This window comes from Gopherus evgoodei, chromosome 4, assembly GCF_007399415.2.
Source record: "Gopherus evgoodei ecotype Sinaloan lineage chromosome 4, rGopEvg1_v1.p, whole genome shotgun sequence".
Lineage (NCBI taxonomy): Eukaryota > Metazoa > Chordata > Testudines > Testudinidae > Gopherus > Gopherus evgoodei.
This window is the reverse complement of record NC_044325.1, coordinates 97,142,131-97,157,145: the sequence shown is the minus strand read 5'-3', so window position 1 is coordinate 97,157,145 and position 15,015 is coordinate 97,142,131. Positions and strand designations below refer to the sequence as shown.

The following is a 15,015-nucleotide window of genomic DNA, read 5'->3' as shown; positions in this document are numbered from 1 at the left end:
TGCAGCTTCAGGCATTGGTTACATTTGGTTCACATTTTCAGATTTTCCCCTCAGAACCACAAGAGTCAGAAACATACTGTTTTTAAATAAAGCAAAGCTTTGTGAATATATCAGAATCTAAGACCTGGAGCCCTACACACTGGTTTTATAGTGCCTTAAACTGGCCTTGAACTGATGTCATGAAAAATAAAAGCTGCCAACAACTTCTTAGCTGCAATATATATTTTAATCCAAAGTGAATCTCAACAGTAATACACCATAAATTCTTATTTTGACACTCACCAAAATAGTCACCTGGAAAACCCGCTTTTTGTGACAAAGTACAGAAGGCTTGGTCACATTTAAATCACTGAGAACTAGAGAGAAATACTATCGCAAACTGTAAGAGACATTACATCCATAAAATTTTTTCCCAGTCCTCGTATTGTAATATTGCACAGTGCAATTGCTACATGGCAAACTAGTGTAGCATAGAAACCAAAAGCAAAAAAAAGAAAAAAGCCACAAGTCTACAACTTGTTAAAACAGTAACAATTCAAACTTAATAATCAAGTCTATATCCTTGGGTAGTTCTAAAACAATCTTCCTACAGCTTGCAGTGTGATTTAACTTTTACTTAACACAAACCAAGTTAAAATTAGAAATGCAGAAAATTTAAAAATTTAAACCAAAAGAATTAGTTAATACAGTAGCATATCTGATTAATAAAAACACCCTGAATTAAAGTTAAAACTGAATACAAGAAATTCATATAAAATAATTCACAAATTAAAATAGTATGCAAATATGCAATTCTGTATTCATGCAGTGTTTTATTTAAAAAAGGCATTAAAACAATCTGAGGTGTATATGTTTCACTGATGAGGGTAACTGTTTGCACAGATTTAAGCACCAATCCTGAAAGTAGTTCTCTACAGATGGACCCTTGGCACCTGCACAAAATCCCATTGAAGTCAATTGGACTCCACATGGGTGCAGGAGCTCATTGCAGGATCAGTACCAAACAATCATTTCATTATTCAGAATTTAGGTTGTGGCAGAATCCCAAATATTTAGTTCTTTGAAATTCAAACACATTTCTATTGTTACAATACATAAAGAGCAGCAGGCTTAATTTGGGGCACATTTACAGTACATTTTTCTTGTGAATGTATAGGATAATATTGTGCCATACAGGTAAATGTGTCAATTTAACAAGCATATTAGCTTTACATCCTAAGTACAGTAAAAAGAAAGTACAGTAAATACATTAAAGCAATGGAGTTTCTCATGGCTCCAAATAAAGAGAACACAGTATTTTTTGTTATCATAATCCAAAAGTCAATTAATCCTTTTGTGCTGGTAGTTCTTGGTGTGTCCACTGCCTGCAATGGAGATAACACCAAGAGGACTCAATTTCCAACACTAAGGTGTTAACAGAGGATAGGAATCTGCTAGAACAGATAGTACAAGTTTGAAGTGTTAGAGTGTATGACGAATTTACTTGAGTATTTTCTTGACTCCATATATTTAGGTTTTATGTGTGCTAAGATTTCAAATTAATCAGGCTACTCTTAGTTTCTAATGTATACTTAATATATACATTTATATTTGTACAAAATGCATAGAGTTGATTACTAAAAACACTGAATCTTGTGGTGAAAGTTAGGTTTCTTTTGCAGTGTGATTAAAAATGTACTGCTGGTATTGGTTTATGATATAACACTGTTGTAGTTCAATTTTTGTTTTTTAAAAAACAACATCAAATATAGGCACAGTTATTTCATTTGGACATTCATTAAATAAAACACTGCTTGTATTAATGGAGTAAAGAAAAAAAATCTACCAGTTATTAGCTTATTGAGAGAGTTACACACAAATACTTTGCACTCTTATTCCAGTCAATGCTGCAAATATTGTATTCCAGAATATTTTTTGTTTAAAAAAAAGTTAAGTCAAGCCTGCAAGATACAGCTTCTTAAGTGTCTACATAATGCAATATGAAAACATAAAAAATTAAGTTACATACATACATACATCCACTTATATGCAGTGATGAGCCCAAAGTTAATGGAGATAAAATACTGATGCAAACAACACCCCAAAATAACATATTCAATTAAACTTCCATCATTTACAATATAGTAGTTACGACACTCCAAACATAAAAGCAAAATAAAAATCAAAACCCCCACTTCTATTTCATGTAATTAGACTTATACAGAAATTAGAAGGCTAAGAAAGAACTAGTTAATCAACTAATTTCACAGCTATCTGAAGTGGCAATCATGATGTAGCAGCTTATCTATGATACATTCAAGATAATGATACAATTTATTACTTACCATAAGCTAACACACAGCCTGTTTAATACCTTCTTTAAATCCCATCTCTACACTACAGTATACTTGAGGTCTATGAAAAAGTAGCTACCTTTTATAGGAAATGGATGATTAAGTCTTTGGTGCTGCAAAAGCAACTTCATTTGAACAAAAACAAAAAAGACAAAACTAGGAAAAAAATGCAAAAAGCATGTAATTTACGTCCCTGACGGAATGTATTAAATAAGCAAACACCTCAACAAGCTAAAACAAATACTATAATGAAAAAGGCTAAAATCTCTCCCATGCATAAATGAAAAATTGCACACAAAGAACTCACATCTTTTCAAGCTTCAATAGTAAATATTCTGCTACTACTTATTAAATACTGCATGGTTTGCTCAAGCTAAGATGAAATCACATCATGAATCAATAAGCATTTTGCTTTTTCTTTCATAATCTAGTCAAAGTCACACCTTTTGCACCTCTAAACATGTTATTAAATCCAATTAGACAAACACTTTGAAAATATACTACTTAGATTGTATTGCAGTTTCATTTAACAGTATAAAATACTGTTTTGTGTTTATCACTAAAAGCTACTGAATTGACTTTTCTTATGCACTACTAAATTCTTCTCCTGAAGCTAGATCATTCTGAAAAAATCAGACAGCAGAATTCAGCTACAGCAAAACATGCTGCCTCCTTGACAAGGAAAAACACCCAATACTAAAATCATACCACACAAAACCCTAAAGGAGCATTACTCTATCAAAAAATCAGAAGATCTGAATTTTAAGTGCTGCAGTCTCAACATGTATATATAAGTAATAACATTAACAACCTCAAATATTTAAGGCACTATATGTGGAAACGGTTTACAATGCAGCTGAGATTATTAGGACAACAACATTTAAGAGCAATGTCTAGGCAACTCTTTTTTGCCCATGCAAAAGACACATGCAATGTGAAGAACAGCTCAACTTTTTAGATAAGTGACTCAACATTTAAACACCAAGATACACAATACAAACATTTTACTTGTACACTGTACTGCTGACATATGTGCATCTGTTGCTCTAAATCTGTACACTGAATGGCTTCCCAAATGTAGACGTGTCTTGCACTAGTTAGAAGGCAATTTTATAAAAAATAGAAGGAGCAAAACTGGAATTCTGCTCCAGTAAGTCACCTGTCTGGAGTTACTATATAAGAAGATAATATGACCAAAGATACAAGTTATACCAAATGTGCAAAACACATTAAAAGTGAGTTTTGTTTTGTTATTTAAAGCTCAAGGTTGTTTAAATTGCACCCAAGTCTACATGATTCAAAAAATAATTCTCTTGTTGTGCCATGGCTAATTTTTATTAAATACCATGTTTCTTCTTAAATCAAGCGTTTATCATTGAGCTTCCTCTACATACTGTACTCAAGTTCTCACATAAATGGATACTGGCTGAGTTTTGTTGGACTCAGTGGAAATCCTGTGTAAGCAGGTGATGCTGCAATGTAAGAATGTGGTGGAAAAATAGGTTTGTACTGAGTCTGATGAATGGTTGGGGAAGGTAAAAGACGGGGATTTATGCCCACTGGGACTTGGTGAACTATGCCACTGGGATGAGAGATATTGTAAGTTGGATGCTGCAATATAGGTCTTGAGGTACATGAGGAGGCTAGGAGGTGGGCTACAGGTGCCGCAGTACTAAGGGGTGCAGATGATGGATACGGAAGAATAGCAGGCTGTCCTCCAAGGCGTGTACTTCCAGCTAAATGTGCATGCACCGTACTGTGATTTGGACTTCCATGTGGAAGGGAGAACGGATGACTGGCAACACCACCTGGAATGTATGTCTGCTGTCTTCGATGACTGTAATTTCCATTCCATTCCTGAGGCCCAGATCCAAAGTGCTGAACCTGTCCACACAGAGAAATTGCTATATGTTAATTTTCGAGTACAGCTAGAGCATGAACTCAATCTGGAGAAATGTTTAAAATTAATAAACTTAAATTCTATAAAGAAATATAAAGGAATAATCAAAAGAACAAATACAGAAAGTAAAAAATATTAGCTATTGAAATAGTAACACAAACAGGAAATTTGAAGGTTATAACTCAATGCAGTCCTCTTGCAAGACAAGGACAAAATGGTATGCTGTTTTAAACACAAGTACCATATATTACACAAGCAAGGTGATTATTCCACTCTGCTCGGTTGTGGCTTGCACACCTGGCAAACTGCACTCACTACTCACGAAGACGTCCATACAGTGTGCAGCAGCAGTCAAAAAAGCAAACAGGATGTTAGGAATCATTAAAAAGGGGATAGAGAATAAGATGGAAAATATCTTATTGCCCTTATATAAATCCATGGTTCGCCCACATCCTGAATACTGCGTACAGATGTGGTCTCTTCATCTCACAATAAAGGCACAACCAATGGAAACAGGAGAAAAAATTTAGAGGGGAGCAGGAAAAAAAACAAGGAATGGTTTGAAAAATATCTGACACACATAACTAGGTCTAGACTAATGACTCATAGAACAATGGTTCTCAAAGCCAGTCTGCCACTTGTTCAGGGAATGCCCCAGGTGGGCCGGTCTAGTTTGTTTACCTGCCACATCTGCAGGCTTGGCTGATTGCAGCTCCCACTGGCTGCAGTTCACCATTCCAGGCCAACGGGGGCTGCGGGAAGTGGCGTGGGCCAAGGGATGTGCTGGCCGCCCTTCCCGCAGTTCCCATTGGTGTGGAGCGGCGAACCGCGGCCAGTGGGAGCCACGATCAGCCGAACGTGCAGGCACGGCAGGTAAACAAACTGGCCCGGCCCATCAGGGGCTTTCCTTGAACAAGCAGCGGATCGGCTTTGAGAACCACTGCCATAGATGATGTGCTAATTGTTTACAACTATTAGAGAAAGACTATTAGTCTCATTAAATAAGAAGGATAGAAGTAGTAGTGAGCTTCAACTACAGCAGGGAAAATTCAGATTAATTATTCATATATTAATCAGTAAATTAGAAATTAATCATCACAGTAAAGCCCTGCAGCGGAACAGTGTCTGTCTAAAGGTTGAGGAATTTGCAGTCTTTGGCAGTGGTCAAAGTTAGAATAAGATGATCATTCTAGAGTTAGTTTAGGATTAATTAAAATCCATCCTTCCATGATGATGCAGGGGGATGTACTAGATGACCCAGAGATCCTTTTCAATCTGAATTATTCTAAGTAATAATTTTAATAAGTCTCCTATCTGTATATGGCAGACTTTAACATTTTATTTTAATATTTACTATAAACAGATAAGCAGGGTTTTGTTTTTAAATGTACTGCCCCTCCAAGATGTTATTTTAAAAAGGAGTTGTGTTAATGTAGCTACTGCCCAGAAGCTGGGAATGGGCGACAGGGAATGGATCTCTTGATGATTACCTGTTCTGTCCATTCCCTCTGAACCACCTGGCATTGGCCAGTCGGAAAACAGGCTCCTGGGCTACATGGACAATTGATCTGACCATATGGCTGTTCTTGTGTTCTTATGCTCAAAGTAAAATAATTAAAATAACAAATTTAGTAAATGTAGTTCTTTGAGATGTGTGGTCCCTAGCTATATTCCACATGTGGTGCACATGCACCATGTGCATTAGTCCAGAGCTTTTAGGAAGCAGTGTCCATTGGTCCACACATGTATAGTTTGTTCTCCTCTGAACTGAGGACATAAGGGGTCATGCAGACTGATGCCTCTCCAGTTCCTTCTCATCACAAATTCAGATATAATCTGCAGCAGAAGGGATGGAGGGCAGGCAATGGAATACAGCTACGGACCACACATCTCAAAGAACTTCCAGTTACAGATAACTAAACGCCATTTCTTCTTGGAGTGATGGTTCCTATGTGTAGTTCACAGGTGGGAGATTAGCAAGCAGTAGTCAAAATGGAGATTGGAACGAGGATGCAGAAGTGATAGCTGACATTAATATTGCTGTCCCTATAGCTGTATCTGCAGAAGAAGACTGAACCAAAGCATGAACTCTTGTGAAGGTGTGCAAGGAGCTCCAGCAGCTCTACATATCTCCAGCATAGTAAGTTTCTCAGAGATGCAGCAGAAGTTGTCTGCACTTTGGTGGAGTGAACCCTCATCCGCTTCTGGGAAGGAATGTGGACTAGTTGGTAGCCAAGAATAATGAAGCCAGAGATCCATTTAGAAAGTTTCAGCAGAGGTATAGCTTGACCCCTTGATCTCTCTGCTATAGAAACAAATAGTATAGGTGTCTTCTAATAGCTTCTGTTCTTTGTAGATAAAAGGCCAGTGCCCTTCAGACACCCAAAGAACATATATTCTTTTCATCAGAAGCTTGCGGTTTGAAAAAACAAACAAACAAACAAAAGGTAAATGGATGGTTTGACTCATGTGAAACTCTGAATTTACTTTAGGGATGAATTTTGGGTGGTATCACAGTGAGACCCTTTCTTTATGGAGGGTAGTATGTGGTGGGTCTGCCATGTGTACTCCCAGCTTGCTGACTCTTCTGGCTGATATTAGGGCAACCAGGAAGGGAACTTTCACTGAGAGACAGGACATAACTTTGAACCTTTAGCCTCAGGTTTTAAGTCTGGTAAAGATGAAAGAATGAAGTTAAGGTCCCACTGGAGTGTGAGCTTCACCAATGATGGGAAGGATTGAAGAAGCCCCTGCAAAAATTTAGTTGTTGCAGGATGAGTAAAGATAATATAGCTGTCAACAGCAGAATGAAAAGCATTGATTGCTGCCAAACAAATCCAAAGGAAACTAAAAACAGATACCCAGTGTTTTATGGGTAAGTAGATACTCAAGAATAGCAGTGATCCCAGCAGATTCTGGAGATTGGCATTGTTAAGCCCAAGAAGAGAACTGCTTCCATTTAGCTGAATAACATCTGCTAAAATCTTTCCTGTTTTGATTGAGAATGGACTGCACCCTTCTGGAACATGAATGCTGTACATCCGATGCCCATCCAAATACCAGGCTTTGAGTTACAGCAGTTCCAGGTTGCGGTGCCTGCAGGTGCTTTTGTGTTGTGTTAGCAGGTCTGGAAATGGGGAGATGATTATGGGCAGACAAGCTGAGAGTTTCAGAAGATCCATGGATCAGAACTGTCTTAGTCAGTCAATAAGGATGACTCAAGCACTGTCATGATGAATTTTCCATAGCACCTGTGATTTTAATGGGATGGGAGGGAAGGCAAATCTGAGGTGAACCCCCCAAGGTAACAAAAGGGTGTCTGCCTTTGAGCCCGTGCTTAATGCTCCTGTAAAGCAATACAGGGGAAATTTCTTGTTCACCTGTAAAGCAAAGAGGTCCCAAAATGGCATTCCCCGCTGGATGAAGACCTCGTTCAGGACCAAATAGTGATCTCCCATTTGTGGTCTGCAGAAGAATGCCTGCTGAGACTCTCTGCTAGGGAGTTCGGCTCACCTGGTAAACGTGCTGCTGAAAGGGTTATGTGATGGCTGCTGCATCAGTTCTAGAGGTTCACTGGATGTACACACACAGGGAGGAATATCATTCCCACCTGCTTGTTTATTCAGAAGACAGCTGTCATATTGTCCAACATTATTTGGATATGCCAGGACTGGATGAGTGGGAGGAAGGCATTGCAGTCTTAACGGACTGCTCTCAATTCTAGTAAATTGATACGAATCCTGGACTCTTGAAGAGTTCAGGTGCCTTGTGCAGTATGATCTCTATATGAGTTTTCCAGTCTAAAAGTGTGGTATCAATAATGATGATTGCACTGAGTGTGAGTTTTTAGGAAAGGGATCACCATCCATACTTTCTCCACCAGATGAGTGTGTCCAGGAACTTGGATACAACAATCATTTTGGCACAGATATTGCCCCCTCTGGTGAGTAAATGGACAAAAGCCAGCTTTGCAGACAACGGAGATAGATGGCAGCATGTGTCGGAGGATGGAACAGGCAAGTTTTGACTGAAGTCCGTGGCTTGAAGGTGACCTGGTTTATAAGAGTGCCCATGGCATGCAATCTCTCATTAGATAGATAGGCTCTTGCTGTGGTCAAGTCCAAGGTCGCTCCTATGAAGTTTATGGACCTTGTGAGGGTTAACGTAGACTTCTCGTGGTTGACACACATGCCTAGAAAAGGAAGTCGGTGAAGCAAGAAATGGATTACCAATAGGACCTCCTCATATGATTGCCTGTTGGAGTCAGACGTCAAGGTATGGAAAGACGATGAACCCACTTCTTCTCATCCAAGCTATCACCACTGAAAAAACTTTTGTAAAGATCCTGGGTGCTCTGGCTAGCCCAAATGGAAGGACCCTGAACTGGCAATGATCTTGACCAAAGAGGAACCTGCGGAACCTCCTGTGGGATGGGTGAATATCTGTGTGAATATACGAGTCTTTCATGTCGAGATCTGTGATCTATGCAACCTCTTCCAGAGATGGAATTATTGACACCAACATGACCATGCAGAATTTTAATTTTGGGGCAAATATAGCTAGCTGGTGTATGTTGAGAATGGGTCTCCATCTCCTGTTCTTTTTGGAACTAAAAAATATGGAGAGTACAATCCTTTCCCCTGATGTTGAGGTGGATCTTTTTCTATAGCTCTCCAGTGGAGAAGGGAGTCCGCTTCTTAAGGAGAATTTCTTCATGAGATTGATCCCTCAGAAGGAACTTGGAAGGAGGTTTGTGGGTAGGAGTTGACATATTCAGTCACATAGCTGCAATGAAGAATTTCCAGTACCCATTTTTTGGCTATTAGAGCCCTCCAGCTGCAGGCAAATTGGGTAAGGCAGCCTCCAAAAAACTGGGTGGAAGTGAGGTGATGTGGCATCAATAAAGGGATGTGGGTCTCACCAGATCTGTCAAAAGAAATTCTTTAGTTGAGGGTTAGAGTGAAGTGTGGCAGTGGATGTTGCAGAAAATGTGTGTCTAGGACTGTGGATCCTGTATCATTTATTTGCTGAATCCTGGGGGCATTGATAGCAAAAAGGTTGAGAAGATGGTCTTGCTCTGTATCCCTGCCTAAGATGCTCTCTCTTACGGACAGGGGTATAGATGTCCAGTGAATGAAGAGTTGTCCTTGAGTTTTTGAGGGAGTGGAGAGACTCATTTGTCTCATGGAACAGATTAACTGTACTGAAGGGCAGATCCTGAATGGTACATTCTGCACCTCCCTAGGAAAATCTGAGCATTGTAACCAGGAATCTTTCAACAAGGGCTGTAGCCATCCCTCTGGACGCAGTATCTGCAGCATCTAGTGCAGTTTGGAGGAAAGTCTTGGTCACCAATTTGCCCTGATCAATTAAGGACTAGAGTGGGCTCTGTTTTCCTGAGGAAGCTTGTCTTTAAAATCTAAAAGCTTTGTATAATTGGTGAAATTATGTTTAGCTAGAACAACCCAGTAATTTGAAATCCCGAATTAAAGAGAGGTGGAGGTGAAGACCTTTCTTCCCAGGAGATCGAGCCATTTGCCATTCTTGTCTGAGGAAGTAGTTTTTAGGAATTGCGGCCTGGATCTCTTGTTAGCCACTTGTACCACGAAGGAGTTAGGCAGTAGGAGTGAGAACAGAAACTCTCGTGCCTTGGATGGAACAAAGAAGTGATTCTCAGCCCTCTTTGGGGTAGTAGCACAAGAAGCAGGAGCAGGCCACACCCTTTTGCTGCATCCATGATGGTCTGTTGATCAAGAAGGCCACTCAATGGGGGCCCAAGAGATGCAAAATCTCCAGTAATCTAAGTTGGGGCTCCTGAACTACTTCAGGATGTATCTGCAGCTCAGACACCACTCTCTGCAGGAGTTCCTGATATTGCATGAAATAGGCTGGCAGAGATGGCAAAGATGGGATAACTGCCTCATCTGGGGAAGACAATGAAATTGCTCCCAGAATCATCAGATCTCATTCACCTTCCTCCTCCCAATACTCTGATGGGGACTGATTGCGGTTGGCCAGGAGATTGTAAATAAGGCTCATGTACTGATCCTGGGTGCCTAGGGTAAGGATCCCAAGGGCCCCAGATGTGCCAGGACAAGGGATCAGCTGGGAGGGAAGGACCCCATGGCACTGCTCTATCTCTTAGCAAATCAGGTGTGGCTGGAGGATGGAACTCTAATCTCCTAATGCTTCTGTCCCAGGCCATCCTCTGCCTGGTAAAGTAGAGACTGATCCATTGGACTACCAGCGGAACTGAAGGTACCAATGGTCAGGCTCACTAATGGGAGAGGAGGGCAGCCCTGCCACCTCAGACTAGCTTCCTCGTCTGGGGTAACTATGTCTCTGAATAGGCAGACCAGAGAGGGGCAGACCAGAGAGGAGGGATGAGTGAGTGTAATAGAGAGCAAAAGTGTCCTCTGGGGAGACATAGGTCTCTGACTGCCCTGGGGTGCAAGGTGAGCTCATTGTGGAGCTGTCGGCTCTACTGCTTCTCTGGTCACAGTGAAAGTCGGTTCCCTCCGGGGCCGTGATAGTTTTGGCACGGAGTCTGATCTGGATATTGACGGGAGTGGCCCTGGAAGTTTGTCGTACATTTTAGATGTATGAACCAGTACCAGAATAAACAGATCTGTGCCTCCTTGTGCCAGAGTTTTACTTGGGTCTATAGCCTTAGTATCCATGTGTGAGGGCTCTCCTATCTTCGAAGGGTTCAGAGAAGGATCTTCGCTCTCGAGAGCAGGCTTGGATAAAAGAGGTCTGTCTTAATACTTACAAGAGTGCTCCTTACTCTCACGAGAAGCCTTCTCCTTAAGCTTGAAAGTCTTAGCTTCAATTCTGGAGCTCATGCTCAGAGAGGTGCTCCCTGCTGGAGGCGGCCAACATACAGGGCGATCTCCCCAGTCCACATCTGATTGGGGTTTCATGGCCTGCTCCATCCAATTTTTAAGTCTTAGCTCCCAACCCTCATGAGTTCTGAGAGAGAAGGAGTGGCAAATGCTGCATTTGGCTGAGATGTGAACCGTGCCTAGCCAGTAGAGGCAGTGCTGGTGTTCGTCACTCACAGAAAACGAGCAGGAGCAGGAAAAACAATTCTTGAATCCTAGGACTATGAGCATAATCCTAGCCTTCTGGGAGAATTTCCCCAGAGTGAGATAAAAAATAACTCACTAAAGGCTATACTAAGTCTAAAAGATTAAAATACCAAAAACGATTTATAATATATTTACAGAATGACGCAGGTGAGGAAGAAGCTAGAGACACATAAGATTCTTACTCAGGCCATGCCGCAGTAAGAAGGAACTGGAGAAACAGCAGTCTTTACCCTCAGTTCAGAGCACGAGGAGATCAACTGCGCATGTGCAGACCAATGGACACTGCTTACTAAAAATCTCTGACCTCATGTGCATGGTGCCACATGAATACCATGTGTAGAATACAGATAAGGATCTCACATCTTTAATAACCATGTACCACGTGTGGAATACACACAGGGACCATCACTTGAAGAACATGTCTCTTTTTTTCCTCAGCCATGCTCACTACACGCAAGACAGATAGTGAATTACAATTGGATGCATCAGCTCTACTATATTCTGGGATTCCCCTCAACTAACAGAATTCTCAGCTGGACAGATATGCTGGGTTTCCAGTTGTTTGTGCCACAGGTGAGGCACAAAGCAAGTGGTACAAGGCTGAAAATATAGCCCCACACTTAACTCCATGGTACAAATATTTTGCCATTTGGAAGGAGGAAAAGTAGTCAAGTATATATGATCATGTCTCAGGCTTTCTACTAAATTTAATGTAGGTTGTAACAATTTTCCCAGTGCTGTTTTTTCATCATCTTTACAAACTCATCTGTTCAACCACTACCATAGATGCTAATTTAGGGACAAAAGTGGAAGATATTTCTGACTTGCACAATAGGCTAGAGAAGCCCATTTTTCAGGATTGCAGCAGCTTGACTACACACGTTGGGCATATTTTTTTACTGTCTTGGGACCTGATTTTTCAAATATGTGGAGGAGCCATAGCTTCCATTTATTTCAATGTTGCGGGTGTCCAGCATTTTTTAAAATCAGGCCCTCAACCTTAAGACAGTGAAACAGTTCTGAGCTGTGAATGAATACACATACCTGACTGAAATTTATAGGTTGCTGATGGAATGCTAATGTCAATTTTTGCTGACGGTTACTCACAGCAGGAGGCTGGTTTATTCTTCCAGGGATAGATCGGCTTTTTATTAGCGGCTGGCATGTGTTATCTGGCAAATAAAAATCAAATACTAATATCAAGGCAAACCTTCAATTCTTTCAACTATTCAAATAGACAACAGTTGTAAAGTAATAAACCAAGAAACTTAGAAAACATTTTAAAAATTACTTTATGATTAAGATCTAATAATTTAGGTAAAATACATGATTAAATAAGAGGGGGGTAGCTTAAATCTTATGTTGAATAGACTGCTCAAATTTCTGACTTACCCATTATTATAAAAGAGAACAACAACTAAATTAGTTTACCTGTATTCACCATCTGCTCATCTAAATTTAATCTGTTTTCTATTCTTATTGGTGGCACCACAACAGCGCAGACAGAGGGTTTGGTTTCTGGGTTAACTGAGTTTCTAGTTTCTGTATTTTGATTGGTGTTGTCTACAAAACTCCTTTCTACAAATGGACTGTCATGTCCTGAAGAGTCCGAGGTCGGGGAACCATCCACAGTATCACAGCCACTCTCTTGTTCGTCATCTGACATACTATTCAAAAAATAAATATTGCATTATAAGCAGAGTGTTCTTCCATTAGCATTCTTGTAATGCATGACAAGATATTTGCACAAAATATTTAAAAATAAAACAAACTGCAGAAAGAAAATTTACGTTTTAGTTATGGTAAGTGTCAAGTTAAAACCACACAAGCTGGGAATTCAGATGGAAGCTAAAACTCATCTTCCATTCTTAAATGACAAGTTGTAAGCAGGGGTGGAAAGGATAAGGCCGCAGTTACTTTGTTAAAAGAAATTAGCAAGGGTTATGGTGAGTTGCACATTAACCTTGCTCTAATAAATCCACCTAACCTATATTAAGTTTTAAATACACACCTGCACACTAATTACCTCATTTTCTTTCTAATTCAAAGAATAAAAGCCTCCCCAGGGTTATCATGCCATAAGCAGAGGAGGAAATACTTTATGAAGAAAAAATAATGCTTCTAAAAACAAGCCACAGGCCTAGGGAGATTGTGCAAGTGTCTATCTAGCCCAAAGAGATGCAGTTACTTGTGAGGAATCAGGAGAACACTCCTGGCATAGTAGCTAGTTGTTGGATCAGCCACTAGAGAGGAACACTCATTTTACATATAGTATTGCCAAGCACATAGGTTTGACAGATTATTTTTGACAGTATTTAGGTTAAGAGGAAAAGCAGAGCCCCGTTCTCAAACTATAGTCTATAGAACAGAGGTTCTCAAACTGTGGCCTGTGGACTACCAGTGGTCTGCAAACTCCATTCAGGTGGTCCGCAGATAGATGCCTCTAAGGTTCGTGCGTGGGTGGCCGCACACAAGAGAATGAAGGGCCACTCACCTAATTAATGGAGATGCGCAGGCATGGCTCCACTAATTAGGTGCCTGGACCTCAGAGAAGACACACATGTAAGGTGAGGGGTGGTCTTGGGGAGAATAGAGGGTAGTTGGAAGGGGACGGTTGGATGAGAAGAGGGGGTGGGGGAAATTTGGGATGTGCAGGGCTGTGGCAGCCAGAGAAAGAGGTGACTTTCCCCAGCTCCAGGGTTGTGATTGCTGGGGAGAGATGGCCCTCCTTCCCAGCCCCAGCTCTGTGGCTGCTGTGGAGGGGGAGAGACCCCCACTCCTTCCCAGCTCAGGGGCTGCTGCGATGAGGGAAAGACTCCGCTCCTTCCCAGCCCCAACTCGGGGGCTGCCGCGGTGGGGGAAAAAGGGCACTTCATTGCATTAGAAAGGTAAGACTACTGATATGAAAATGAGTTGTGTCCTTTTATTTGTAGAACAAAAAAATGTTTATTCATTTTTTTATATAGCGCTTTTATCCAAAGCACTTTACAATAGTTAGCTAATGGTATAAACAACATTTGGAAAGATCATGAAGTGGTCCACTGAGACCCTTAGTAATTTTCAAGTGGCCCATGAAAATAAAAGTTTGAGAACCACTGCTATAAAACATTTGCAGGTGGGCAATGGAGTATATGCTGATCAACTGATGCATACCCCTCTTCTTTAAAAAATGTTCCTCTTGAAACAGCAGGTAAGAATAAGAGATGGAAATGCCAACCTCTATAATGACACCTACTGTTTACTGAAACCAAAATGCATGTGTGAGGGTGAAAGGGATTAGAGATGCCAATTAGAGGAGAAGAAGTTTCAGGAGGAGAAGATCCAGGAACAACTAAGCAACATCACAACCAACAGTGGAATCAAAGCCAGGTATTTCATGGAGAGAAGGGGAGATCAAGCAGTGAGACACTGGGGAAAGAAAACTAATTTTGTTTTAAATGTTAACTGTAAATGTAAAAATATACACAAATATTTATACTACAGTGGTGCCTTGAGTCCCCAAATGCATTTGGGGCCCCACTGTGCAAGGCATTGTGCCAATACATGGTAGGAGACATTCCCCGCCTCAAAGAGCTGTACAATCTAAATAAGTAGTAAGGGACTGTGAGTAAATTAATCTAGGTGCTCATATAGCACCCACAGTAGCTGGTATATCACATGGTATGCATGGTAGCTGGATGTGTTCATCACT

The 15,015-nt window shown here is 40.7% G+C and overlaps 1 protein-coding gene across 5 annotated transcripts in view; it reads right to left on the bottom strand.

The window, feature by feature from the left end:
• Positions 1 to 207: 207 nt before the first annotated feature.
• The window catches only part of HIPK3 (homeodomain interacting protein kinase 3), a 139,755-nt gene continuing 124,947 nt past the window's right edge, over positions 208 to 15,015 (bottom strand). For all 5 annotated transcript variants that reach the window (XM_030560292.1, XM_030560290.1, XM_030560294.1 and 2 more), the window contains 3 exons: positions 12,756 to 12,991; positions 12,369 to 12,496; positions 208 to 4,217 (listed from right to left, as the gene is read on the bottom strand). In XM_030560292.1, coding sequence (XP_030416152.1) covers positions 3,741 to 4,217; positions 12,369 to 12,496; positions 12,756 to 12,991 — 841 coding nt within the window. In that variant the 3' untranslated portion in view covers positions 208 to 3,740. The remainder of the gene's footprint in view (positions 4,218 to 12,368; positions 12,497 to 12,755; positions 12,992 to 15,015) is intronic.